General features: G+C 35.7%; 2 protein-coding genes across 4 annotated transcripts; one reads left to right on the top strand and one right to left on the bottom strand.

Annotated features, from left to right (window-relative positions):
* Positions 1-1341: 1341 nt before the first annotated feature.
* On the top strand, positions 1342-6264 carry LOC108998712 (nuclear transcription factor Y subunit A-1). 2 transcript variants are annotated; one of them, XM_018975380.2, is made up of 6 exons: positions 1342-1459; positions 2089-2403; positions 2634-2746; positions 2895-2966; positions 4727-4891; positions 5415-6264. In XM_018975380.2, the coding sequence occupies exons 2-6, from the start codon at positions 2130-2132 to the stop codon at positions 5826-5828; spliced, it is 1038 nt and encodes a 345-aa protein (XP_018830925.1). In that variant the 5' UTR covers positions 1342-1459; positions 2089-2129; the 3' UTR covers positions 5829-6264. The 2 variants fall into 2 exon arrangements, with proteins under 2 accessions (XP_018830925.1, XP_018830923.1); XM_018975378.2 differs by having other exon boundaries at positions 2631-2746.
* A 923-nt stretch (positions 6265-7187) lies between these two features.
* Positions 7188-11711, bottom strand: LOC108998709 (putative disease resistance RPP13-like protein 1). Of its 2 annotated transcripts, none has more exons than XM_035685025.1 (2): positions 7682-11711; positions 7188-7472 (listed from the first exon to the last, which is right to left on the bottom strand). In XM_035685025.1, the coding sequence occupies exon 1, from the start codon at positions 11705-11707 to the stop codon at positions 7754-7756; it is 3954 nt and encodes a 1317-aa protein (XP_035540918.1). In that variant the 5' UTR covers positions 11708-11711; the 3' UTR covers positions 7188-7472; positions 7682-7753. The 2 variants fall into 2 exon arrangements, with proteins under 2 accessions (XP_035540918.1, XP_018830915.2); XM_018975370.2 differs by having other exon boundaries at positions 7188-7466.
* Between the last annotated feature and the right edge of the window lie 2087 nt (positions 11712-13798).

Genomic DNA, 13798 nt, shown 5'->3' with positions numbered 1-13798 from the left:
AAATATATTCAATATTTATTTGAATCTCGTACGTTACTGTCCACGTGTCAGGTGCATGTCAATTGAAATGCAACAAAAACAATTTAATTGCAAGTGTTAACCTCATAGAATAAGTACTCCCTCTTCTATTAAAAAATATATAATAAAAAAAAGAGTGGATGAGGTTCATCATTTAACATAATTATAATAAATAATTAGAAAGTTTAGGTTGGCAACCATTATTATAATTTTATTTTCGACACGTAGTAAAATTTAAAATTCTAAAAAAAATTATTATTTTTTTTTTTATAAAATTACAACAACACATTGATTGATTATAAAACAGATTTTAAAATAATTGTATAAATATTATTATTCTTATATATATATATATATGGAATTCTTAAATTACTAATTATTATAATTAAATATAGAGGAAGGTACATCGGATTGCAAATAAAAAAATTTATTATTTTATCAAATTATGAATTAGAAGTGATTTATAACTCGTTTATTTTTACAGATGAGATGAATTGAGTTAAGTTGATATTAAAGTTAAAAGTTAAATAAAATATTGTTAAAATATGTATTTTTAATATTATTTTTATTTTAAAATTTGAAAAAATTGAATTGTTTATTTTATTTTATATAAAAATTTTAAAAAATTATAATAATTAGATAAAATTATATGAGATAAATTAAAAAGACTTGTAAAAATAAATGAGACCTTAGATTTATTTGTTTACAAATAAATAATACTCAGAAAAAAATTATTAAGTCTGGTAACGAAGTTCTTATCCCATCCAACAAAATCTTTACTATAATTTATGTTATTAAATTGAATTTTATAATTTATAAAATAGTCATGAAAAGAGTTGTAATTGATAATTTTCTTTAATAGAAGAATATAAGACAATAATTTAATAAACCGGATAGAAGAAATTTGAGGGATATGTTTTGGACGGACGCGGCTGTCACTTCGCTACTGGAATGGTCCCCACCCTAGGGCCACGCGTTTACCGGACTTTGCCAGTCAAGTGCGTGTCACGTGGGGTTCAAATTTATTTTCTTATTTTTATTTTTCCACCAAAGCCTTTGCTAATCTCACCCATGCGGCCCTCTATTCCTTCCGCGCCCTCGCTTTTCAACCGGTAACCTGCTTTCGCCTTTTCACCCCATTTCCAAGCCAATTGCCAACCGCAGAAACCAACAAAAAACCGGATCAGCAAGTACCGGGTCAGTAGCCTTCCACGTGTCGGATCAGTAAACAGTTTTAACCAATGTGGGCCCTGGATTAGTGACGCAGCCTTGGTGACGCAATCAGAGCCTTTTTTTGGGCCTCGGAGAAGTTTTATAGGGAAGGTCTTCCATCACTGTTAGAATTTCTCACAGTGTGAAGAGAACTGCAGAGAAATTAGATTGACCCTTTGGATTCTCTCGATTACCAAAAATCTAGGGTTTTGTTTCTGCCCCAGAGCAAGTAAGTTATTAGATTTTCCCTTAACTACTTTTCAGGTTTTTCAATTTCCTTGATTTTTTTAGACGCAATTGAATTTTTGATTATGGGTTTGGTTTCTCGAGTTATCGGGAATTTTGGATTTTAGTCGAAATTGTTTCATTTTTTACTGGGTTTTATTTGGTTTTTGGGATATGTGATGGGCTTTTTGAGGAGTCTGGAATGAAAGCATGAAATTGAAATCAAGAGATTGTTTGCATGTGGGAAATTGGGTTTTGCTCTGTTTATGGGAATGGGGGGAAATTGAGATTTCAAGCGTGATTGTATTCTGAAAATCAATTTGAGTTTACATGACTGGGAATTGACGAATTTAAACTTGACGGTGTGATCGTAAATTGCCCGGTGCTATTTGTGTGAAAAGATTTGGTCTTATGCTATGTTTGGTTGCTTAGAGTATTTGGTGAAATTATAAGTACCAGAAGATCCAGAATCTTACGAGACCATAGAGCGAGAGTTTTCGTGGTTATTTGGCAAAGGAGTTCTTTTTCTTTTAAGTTGGACGGCCATGGTGCTTAGATTAATTTAAGATCCCGTTTCCTGTGTCTCTGTTTTGTGTGCTGACTTGGGGCTATTTTCTATCCACATTTGTACAGGGAATAAAGGGACCTTTACTTCTATAAGGAATTCGGGAGGTATGCAGTCAAAATCAGAAAATGCAAATCGGCTAGACCTTGGTTCACATGCCATTCCGCCGTCAAGCGTCTATCCTGAACCTTGGTGGCGGAACATTGGGTACAATCCCATCTCCCCGGCTGTGACAGGGGGGAATGTATCCAATTCATCGTCTTTGGAATGCCCAAATGCTCGTTCAGATTCCAATGATGGTCATTCACTGTCAAATAATGAACTGAATGAGGAAGATGACGATGCCACCAAAGAATCACAAAATACTACGTATTCACGATCAGGTGCTTCTAATGGTTATACTAAGAAAAATAATATCGTTAGACAGAACTATATAAAATTATGTTATAAACAAACCGATTATTACAATTTTCTAATTTATGAGCTTGACACGTTATTGAGATGTGCAATATTGTGTCATCATCTTTGGAGGATACGGCCAGTTCTTCAGATAGTAAAAAATAATTTATATTATCTATCAAAATATTAATAATTTAAATTCTTGTTTCAGCAGGAAATTATGGACAAGAACACCAAAATGTGCAGCATGTTACGTCAACTGCACCTTCTATGCGTGATGAATGCCTTACACAACCTGCACAGCTTGAACTTGTTGGTCACTCAATTGTAAGTGTATTCATTCTGAACCCCCTCCCCCTGCAAAAGAAGATCTTTTTGGGCTTAAGATTCTGTTTAATGTATAAAATTAGACAACCCGAACTTTTGTGCTGTTGGTGCTGAAGGATTTCCTAGATTTGTTGCAATGTTTTTGCAGGCATGTGCATCAAATCCATATCAGGATCCATATTACGGGGGAATGATGGCAGCTTATGGGCATCAACCTTATGTAAGTTTACTCGTGATTATTTGTCATCAGGTGATGATTTCTTTTTGGTTTTTAAGGGCAAACTACCCTTATCTTTGCTTTTACGAGATGACGCCCTGAAGAGGCTTATTATGTTGCATGGATTAAGTATTCCTATAAACTTGATTGCTATAATGTTATGTTCCATCCGATGGTTGGTTTTTGAAAATTTTGTACTTTACTCTTCTTGCTAAGGAGCTTCAAATATGGGATCAGTTATCTTTTTCGGATTTTTTTTGGCAATCCAATTAAACTGGAAAACTTAACAGGTATCCACTGGTTCCATTTTTTTTGCTCTCTCTCCCTTAACTTCTGTTTTTAAGCTTCAGGTGTCATACTAAGATAGTGGTTGGAGGTAAGGTAGTGCTCTGGCTGTTCGTCAGTTTTGAACTGAGGTCAGGGAATATCTTCTTATACAATATTGACCTAACAGGTTCATAGATTTTGTGGTTGTTCAGATAAGAATATTGAGCTTGTCTCGTGAGTTTCCTAAGTAATTTTTACTCTGTAGTTTGGTAATGAACTGGACATTTAATGAGAGTATATATATCACCAAACTGGAAAAGAGCTAACAGACCCATACGGTTCATCTTCAGGGAAGCTGAGGGTGACTGGCCTAATATGTCCTTTTAACGGTTTGTTGAGTTTTCTCATTGCTCCTTCAGATTTTGGGACGACCATTGGAAAGCATTATCTCAATTTCTTAACTATGCAAAAACTAGATTTTTTCCTTTAAACCATTAAATTTTGTTTTGTAATTATTGGATCCATAATTCATTTGGAACTTTTACTGTACTGAAAATTATGGTCAGTAAATCATTTGTCTGAAATCTTTGGCCTGTACATTCATTTGGTGGATCTATATGAGAGGTGTTGTTTCACTAATTCCTATTATTCTTTCCATTATTTTTTTCTTTTTTCTGTTTCATTCTTATATAAATTTGTAGGCAGAGTTGGGGCTGGGATTAAATTGATTAGGGTGGGAAATGCTCATTTTTTTCATATCTGCATGCTTGGTCACGAGAATTGAAGTCCTTTTTCCCTATACAGGATTTTAAAGTGTCTTATTGTCTTGGGTCTGCATTTTCTAATACTTGGACTCATCTGCTCTTAGTTAGAGTCAGTCTATGCCCACTGGTTAGAGAAAATGCAATGTAGACGGTGATCATGATCTTATTTGGGCGTAAGGGGAGCGAATCATCTTGGTGTCGTCCTTTCTAGAGGCGACTTTTTTATTAGTTTATCTTGATACTCTAACCTGGTTAAATCCCTAGATGATAACCTGCTGTCCTTTAAGATTGTCACGAATTTACTTATCAAAAAAAAAAAAATTGTTACTAATTTAGATCCTGCCATCATTTAAGAATATGTAACTAATTTTGGTAATCAACCTGCCAAGCTCTGGAACTCTCTTCATGGGTGGTTTTCTGTTTCACATTGCTTGTCTGCAGATCTATAGTTGACTTAGCAGCATCCGGATAATTTATATGCTTAATATATATCTTTTGTGGTCTTCCATGCTGTTTACCTTTTCAAAAACACTTTTTCCATGCTTATGCTACAACTACCAAATGGCGACAACAATGATAAGGAGAATAGAAATAATTTTCTGTGATATAAGGTGGTTTGCTTTGAGTGCGCCCTTTTTGGTGGATTTATAAACTTCATGGAAATAATTCGTTGGCCATGATATAAATCTCTCTCTTGACTAATTTGCTACTATGTGGAATGGTCTTGGTCAGGGTTATCCTCCTTTTCTTGGAATGCCTCATGCTAGGATGCCTTTGCCCCTCGAGATGGCACAAGAGCCTGTTTATGTGAATGCCAAACAGTACCAAGGTATTCTGAGGCGGAGACAGGCACGTGCTAAAGCCGAGCTTGAAAAGAAGTTGATAAAGGCTAGAAAGGTACAAAAATTTGTGCTTTATTCAGTTGTTTGGTATAATTTTCTTTTTCAATTTTGGTGCAATTTTCTTACTCAAGATGGTTGCAGCTTCAGCTTGAATTATTTTCTGATGTTATACTGCTTCCTTAGTTGATAGTACTTCATCTCATGATAAGTATCTGAATTAAGAAGGAAAAAATGTGCAATTGAGGTGGAACATTTCTTATTCTCTTGCAATATAAGTGTATTGATATGCTCTCTATTATTGGTGCTCTGAACTTTCCATGTTAGTGTAAGTTTCACAGAGATGGATAAAAAGGTAAGTATAAATTTTATACCTCTGGCCTTTTGATATATGATGCATACTTTGGTTGTTTCTGGTGTTGTACGTACCTGTACAATAAACATTATATAGAGATAAATAAATTCAACTTAAAACTGCAAAGACTCTCTTGTAATGCCATGGTCATGAAATAATGTTTTGGCATATGTGGAATTTGAGCTCCATCTCTATGATATCTTGTTGATTTGCCCATATTCTTCAGCCATATCTCCATGAATCTCGGCACCAGCATGCTATGAGAAGGGCCAGGGGGAGCGGAGGACGGTTTGCAAAGAAAGGTGATGTTGATTCTTCGAACCATGATGCCAAAGAAAAGGGCATAGGTTCTGGGCCAGCTCTCTCATCACAGTCTGCAAGTTCATCTGGTTCGGAACCGTTGCTTACTGATTCTGCCGAAACATGGAATTCCTCCCATGGGCAACAGGGAGGGAGGCATGATGCATCTGAAGCTCAAAATTATGTAAATGGTGGTGACCACTACCAAAATCACAACGGCTTGAAGGCCTCATCATATCTGCATGCTGGCGAAAGAGGTGAGGAAGGAGACTGTTCAGGCCAGCAATGGGGAAGCATCTCTTCTAAGCAGTCCTCACAAAGGCGTCTTGCCATACAATGAATCCCTGCAGAAGTTGGGTGTCAATATGGAGGATTAGAACCCCACCCTGATGGAACAGGATGTATTTCCTGTATATCTGTTGATAGCATTCTTGGCAATTTGTATGCCAGGCGGCAAATCATTCTTGGCTTTTATATTATGCATGTGACATGGATGAAAGGGTGGAGAAGAGATGATGAGTGGGCCATGTTGTGGCTTCTCAAAAGGTTTCCAGTGTTTCATCCCATCCTCTTCTTTCATATGGCTGTTTGTACAGAGTTAGAGATTAGACGACTCAAAGTTTGCCTCTTAAACTATGGGTTAATGTAGAAACCATCTTGTTTGATAGGAGGCTTGATCATCTTTGTGTACTTTTAAGTTAATGTTGCTCATAGGATTTGAATTGTGGCATATCTTGCAAAACTTTGAAGGCTTCGAAATATTTGATTTTCATCCACTTCTGCGTAGCCTAATGGGTGCAATTGTTGACCTTCCCGTAATGCTTGTTATGTACCCTCTCTGCATGCATACACAAGTTTCCGGGACACTTTTGCTCAGACACCAAGTTATAATTTGTATTCAGTGGCGGCTTGTCTTGTTAGTGTCAAAATTTCTTTTGTAGTTCTTGGGCGTGCAATTTAGCGAGTCCTGAAGGCATGTTGCCGAGATAAATGAACCAATCCTTGAGGAAGTGTCAATCTGGAGGGCATGTATTGCGTATCAACGTATCGTCTGTTTATATACAGATCTGAAAACGAGGCCAAACTTTCTGGCAAATGAGAGTAATAATACGACATTTGTTGCTAAAGCATTGGGTTTAATTTCCCGGCTTTCAATTTTTTTTTGTTTAAAAGATAATCTCATTGTTTTGAGAAGCATTGAATTTGGTCCTTGGATTTTGCATTTTTAACTAAAATGATCAATCCGAACATCTGTTACTTATAATTCTAAAGGTGCATCATTCATCATCATGTCAACGCCAATAGAATTGCAGCAACGGCTATAACTCATGTCCACATCTCAACACATAGAATTGCAACACGTCTTTAGTTGTTAACTCATGTCCACGTAGTACCATAGGTAGAAAAAAAATGTTGAAAAAAAAAATCTAATCATATATATACAAGAAAAAAAAAAAAAAAAAAAAACGACCTTAGTCCTGAAACACACCCACGCCGCAGAGGGTGAATTTCGCTCTTTCATGCAGCGGAGGGTGCCATGGGTCACAGAGGTCAGCTTTGCCCCCCCCTTTTCAGAGAGTTTTTTTATGAATACTGAATTTTGAAGGGTTTGATTATATGTGAGAAACTTAATGCAATTTTGAAATAAAAATAAAGGAAAATGATTGATGAAAGAATCAGCTAGTCATCTAACAATTAATATTGCAAAGAAGTTAGTACCAGAGGCCAATCATTCAATTACTTGTGTTTGTCTTTCTGTTCTACCAACAAGTTCAGGTTCTGGGGAATTTACATTGCAACTCCCAGTTCAATAACAGAAGATGATAGGACTCTTCTTAAGACACAATCCCCATGTGGATGCACAATTTGATTCCAAGCACATGACGCCAGTTATTGCCAATGGCAACTGACCGTATTAAGGAATTAAGGAAGAACATCCAAAAGGAGATGTCTAGAAACATGTATCATTGGAACAAACCTGCAGCTTTATACAAACTTCACATTAGTATCTAGCAATAACATGACAGAAACTCAACAAACTTCAATAATCTTTTCTGAAAAAATCAATTCAGAGGGAGAAGGAGCAAACAGCAAAGCATTCTGTTTCACTCTGAGAGAGTTTTAAAGCAAACCTTAAACAGGAATGGAAAATCATATTGAGGAATTAGTTAATATAGTTAAAGCTGCACATACCTTTGTTGTCGTCCATTTGTGGTGTAGATAATATAAGTGCACTTGGGGACTCTTGCTAGACTTGTATTTTTGTCAAATCAATGTACCATTAATCTTAATGCGGGGGATGGGAGCAGCAATCTTCCGCCATACTTTTCCTTTTCTGCTTTGTAATTGTTTCTCCAACAAAGCACATTGGTTGATCCCTAGAGTACAAATGGAGGCAGGCAACCCTTCTTCTTCCATAAACTTCAACATAGGGCAGGAACTGATCCACAATCGATCAAGAGAGGTGAGCTGTCGAAGGGCCTTATAGTCCAAAGATTTCATATTTGGAAAGTTACTGATGTCAAGAGAAACCAAATTTGCAGGAAGCAATCCTGCCTCCGGAAAGGACTCCACATCTTTACAATTGTCTTGGATAGTAACAACTTGAATGGAGGGCAGATTTTGCAATCCCCAATCCCGTCTATTGGCAAAGAGTTTGTCACAGTCTATGATGCTAATATAAATCAGTTTGGAAGCCAAGCCTCCTTCAGGGAATGACTCAACTTCTGGACAATTCTTTAAATAAAACTGCAAAAGAGAAGGAAGGAGTATGTGCATCTTGTCAGGTAGTGATGTTAGACTCCGACAATTGATGATTTGAAAAGAACTAAGTTTTGGGGCACTCAATCCTCCATTGGGAAATGATACGAAATTAGGACAATTTTTTATTAGCAGTGATGACAAGGCCACAAAATCAAGTTCAACTTGTTGCGGAACATTAACAGACTCCAGATTCCTACATCCATTTAGTTCGATGGATTTCAGATTCAAGAATAAGTTTAGTGGAAAGGACTCTAGAGAATCACAACAATTTTCTAACCGCAATCTTTCAAGGGAAGAATAGTTCCAGTGCATTGGAAGCTCTAACTTCCTACAATCTTTGATCGTAAGGATTTTTAATGTAGAAGGTAGACCACCACTGGACAGCGATGTAAGTGAGTGACAACCACTAATTTCTAACCGTTCCAGACAACTGCTAAAGTCCATCAATCTCTCCGGTACGGACTCTAGGGTATCAAATCCTTCGATTGCAAGTTTCTGCAATCCCGTTGGCAATTCCTTGAAGAGAGCCTCATTACAATCTCTTAGCTCCAGTTGACGTAGAGTAGCAGCACTTGGAAGTGAAGTCACCAACAACGGACATTTATTTATCACAAGTCTAGATAAAGAAGAAGGATGGATGGGCAACTCTCCACTTAACTTGGGGCAGTTAACAATCTGAAGCTCTTCAAGATGAGTAAAAGCTCCACCTTCATTTTCGGCACCAAAAGCAGACCATTTCTCCAGCTTCGCCATGTCTATAAACTTCAAAACTTTCAAGGCTCCAAATGGTTTTATTGAAGAAGAAGAATTGCCATAAAAGTCTCGACCCAAGGCATCAATTCCATCAAACTGAGTAATAGAAAGGGACTGCAGAGAAGGTAGTTGTCCAAGTGGTGGCAAGACAGAGCAATGCTTGCACTTAACTAGATAAAGAGATGCTATATTAGAAAATGAATGATGCCCGATCCAGTCCGGAAAATTTTTACCACCATAGCCGATGATAGAGAGACTTCTCAAGTTTGCATGGGGCTGGAGATTGTCCAATACGGCGCTTTGACTTTCTGAAATATTATTATCATCATCATTCCATTCTAACCTCAACTCCTCCAGATACTTTTTATCATTCAAGCTTGCAACCAAAGCACCTATAGGAGATACAACATTTTGGAGATCCGAAATGAGGAGCTTCCCCCCAAGATTTGCCAGTTTCCCCAGCTCTCCTATGCCCGCTCCACTTTGTTTACTAACAATAAATTTGGTCAAAGTCTGAAGACAACATAGTCTACCCAATTGTACGGGCATCTCCTTTATGGGAGTATAACGGAAATCAAGATGACGCAAATTAATGAGTTTATGAATATCTCTTGGTAATATAGTAAGCTTCTGACATGACGATATTTTCAAAGTCTGCAAATTGCACAACTTGCATATGGAATCAGGTAGTTTCCTAATTGAAGTCCAAGAAACATCCAAATGCCGTAGATGTTTCATTTTGCCAATTGAATCAGGCAATTTGGTCAAATTTTGACAAAAGGGCAGAATAAGAACTCGTAAGCATCTTAGCATTGGCAGCAAACCATGCACAAGTTCTTTAGCTCTCGGCATACTACACGAATCTATTGGTAGGAAAGTTCGCAACCCCTTTGCCTCACGAAGTGCCCCAAACTTTTCAACATTACCACTACTTTCTATGAGAAATGACAAATGGCGTGTCTTGTTCACAATTTCTAGAGAATTTTCACCCTCTATTATGAAGGTAAATTGTCCAGATACAAATCTTGCTAAGTCGTTGACAAGATCATGCATTCCGAATTTTAGCGCATCTTCACTTGATTGTTGAAACAATGATCTTGATACAAGATCAGCAAAGTAATCATCACCAATTTGTTCCATTGCTTTGTCTTTTGGTTGTGGCAAGAAACCTTCAGCCATCCACAATAAGATTAAATCTTCTTTTTTGAAATCATGATCTTTAGGAAAAATTGAACAGTAAGCAAAGCAACGCTTTAGATGTAAGGGCAAATATTTGTAACTTAATCTTAGAGCAGGAATAATATCACTCTGCAAGTCCCATATTTCGCTCATCATTATCTTATTCCACTCCTTGATGTCTAGTTCAGACCACAAGAGAGCTCCAATTGTCTTGACTGCCAAAGGTAGGCCTTTACACCTTTTAACAATCTGTCTACCAATTACTTCCAACTCTGGATGGGCATCCGAGTTACCAGAATGGAACGCGTGTTTTGAAAATAGTGACCAGCAATCATCGTCTTGTAGTGTCTTTAGATCGTAAATTGCAGTAGAGTGCATGATTGATGCAACACGTCTCTCCCGTGTGGTTACAATCACCCTACTCCCTTCTGCCCCAGATTTAAAGGGATTGCTTAAGGCCTCCCATTCTGAATAATTCTTATTCCAAACATCATCTAAAACAAGAAGAAATCTCTTCCCCGTCAGGTTCTGCTGTAGTGTAACTTGAAGCCAATCTAGACTCTTTGTATCACTGTTAATTGACAATCCAAGTTTCTCTAAAATTGTTTTCGTCATCTTTAACACATCAAAATCATCGGAAACACAAACCCAAGCTTTAAGATCAAAATGCCCCTCCATCCTGTCATCGTTGTAAACAAGTTGAGCAAGGGTTGTCTTCCCAAGTCCCCCCATGCCAACAATAGCAATAAGGCACAACTCATTTCCACTTGCGTTATCTGAGAGCAACAAACTAATTATTGCCTCCATATCATCAGTCCTACCAAAAATATCAGATTCTTTAACCAAAGAAGTAGTGGACGATCTTCCGGATGATTTCCCTCCAATGCTTTCTTTCAAACCTATAGCATCCTTCTGGTTTACTAGATGATCCAACGTCTGGAGTACGTCTTTTATCTTTGGTTCTATCTCCTTGACAAAAGGATTAAGAGAAGTAGAGATGGTTTTTCGTACCTTAGTTGCGACAGTAAGAAATTCAGCATCCAACTTGCATTGCAAGACTTCAGTTTGAATCTCATCCAGGATATCTTCTGCATCATAGACGGCATCTTTGAACTCATCAAGCCACTTTTTCACCATAGGCTTTGTAAATTGCATTTCCTCTGCATCTTCGAGCACCACATTCGCAGACAACAGTACTATCTCCAGCCTCTTTAAGAGTCCACGGTCAAGTTTCCGGCTTCGAAAGAAGTCAAGGAACTCGCGGGAAGCAACTCTTTCAAAGAGTACTTGAAGGAAGGGGGAGAGAAGTAGGCCTGCAACCTCGGCCATGGATGAAATAGCAGAAATCAAAGGAAATGAAAGAAGGAAGAGATGGGAGACAGCAGAGGAAAGTTTAGATGGTAAGTGTGTTCTGCTTATACAGTGTGGTAAGTAAATGCTGGAAAGTGGGAAGAACGTACTGATGGACCACCTACAGGCTACAGGGCTGAAGAAATTAAGGCGTTGTGTCAGTGGAGAGAGCATGCCATGTGACCTCTGAACGAAGAAATCAAAGAAGAAGAAAAAAAAAAAGTAAAAGGAATGAGACATTGGACAGAAGGGGTAATAATCTCTTTCATTATTTGTTGGAAATTAACGTTAGTTTTGGCGTTGTGGGGTCAGGTCGCTGTCTAGTCTCTACCACCATATTACTTTTCGTGATGTATTTTCAATGTCTAAACGCAGCGTAGGCCTTGCCGTGTCCCATTCCATCATTGCAATTTGGCTGCACTTTTAGACTATTTGATTTCCTCACTTCTTTGACAATTTTAGCTTTTCTTTTTTTCTTTTTGGTTTTGTTAACTTAAAAAGAAGAGTCATTTGTTTCCAGCTTTTGATTTATGCAATTGTTTTATATTTTTAAATTATTTTATTATTATTTATAAATTATTTATTACTATTAATAAATTATTTATTATTATTTATAAATTATTTTATTATTATTCATAGTTGATATGAGATACACTTAACATTCAAACCAAACCTTAAAGTGATTGGTGACAATTGTATCCCCTCATTTTATAAAAGAATTGTTTTATTTTCAAGTAGGTGTATAGAGTATAACACTTACATAATTTAAATATTAAAATTTAAATTGTAAATTTTAAAATTTAAAATTTATCTTTTAAATAATCAAATTATGATATATAAGTATTTAATAGGTGTGTTCTATGCAACGACTTAAAAATAATTTTTTTATAAAAAATGTTTATTTTCCATTCTGCTTATTAACACACCCATGCAATATTGTTTGGATTCAAAAATAATTTTATTTTATCTTATTATTATAATTTTTTTAAATTTTTACATAAAATATAATAAATAATTTAATAATTTTAAATCTTAAAATAATAATAATATTAAAAAATAATATTTTATTCAGCCCATCTAAAATTATCTCATTTTATTTTACTATCTAAATCTAACTTTTTGTAACTGTAATGAATCTTGCAACAAGTAACGTGTTTAGTCACAGTCACCTTTATATAGACATAAACCGCAATGCTCCATGGATGAAGGGAAAGGGAAAAGTTTCTTTGCCGCCTATGTTTGATCGTTCTAGTTGATTGCTGGTTTTTTTTTTTTTAATTATTATTATTAAGAAAGTAATTTTAAGTATATTGGTGTATTTTTTTTTAATTTTTTTTAAAAATATTTAAATATATTAAAAAAATATAAATAAATAAAAAAAAAAAAAAGAAAAAGAAATAAGAAGTTGCAAAAGCAACTGGCGGTAACAATGCGGGAGAGTAGCACCGCTCCAAAGGAAAACATCCATCATTCCATTCACAGGTAAATGGCACAAGAAAGAATTCATCTTGTCAAAAATATTATAATGGGTAATATGATGTGAGAATTCTCAGAGACTCCAAACTCAAATATGTGAAGGTTTCTACTTTGGAAAACAAATCGAAAATTTTAATTCTGACCAAATTCCTGCATTAATTGATAAATCAGTTTAATAAATTCACTAAACCCATCAAGAGTAATATCACGTACAGTCGTAGAATGTGTAAATGCTGTACAGTCGCTTTGAAAAAAAGTAGAATCTACTATTAAAAAATTAATTTCTTTTCATGTAGATCTCATATTTATTCATTTTTTTTAAAGCAACTGCACGGCACTTATACACTCACGACTGCAAGTATCATTCCTCAATTTGATATATAATAAGACGAATCGATCACCCCACCTATTGTTTTGAAATGGTTTTATATTGTTTTTTTTTCCTTTTTTTTTTTTTATGAATACTGGATAAATAGAGTTGAGATTAAAGTTTTAGCAGTGTTAGCCATCTCAATGAGCAACGTAAGAGTATTGGCAATGGTCTAGTCATTGTCAAGTCTAAAATTTAGTTAGAATCTTAATTTTTGGCTATAATATCAATTTTTGATTAGGTGAGTCCACATTGGACTAGTCATTATAAAGTTAAAATAATAATATTATATTATATTTTTTTTTTATTTTTTTTTTGTAAATACAATTTATATATTTTTTAGATCTTCATGTTTTGTAGAAATAATGTGTCTACTCTATCAATCAATAGAAATAATGTGCATACTATGCATGTTTTAC

Source organism: Juglans regia, chromosome 14 (assembly GCF_001411555.2).
Source record: "Juglans regia cultivar Chandler chromosome 14, Walnut 2.0, whole genome shotgun sequence".
In the NCBI taxonomy this organism is placed as follows: Eukaryota; Viridiplantae; Streptophyta; class Magnoliopsida; order Fagales; family Juglandaceae; genus Juglans; species Juglans regia.
Note: the sequence above shows the minus strand (reverse complement) of the source record. Positions and strands in the feature narration are given on the sequence as shown.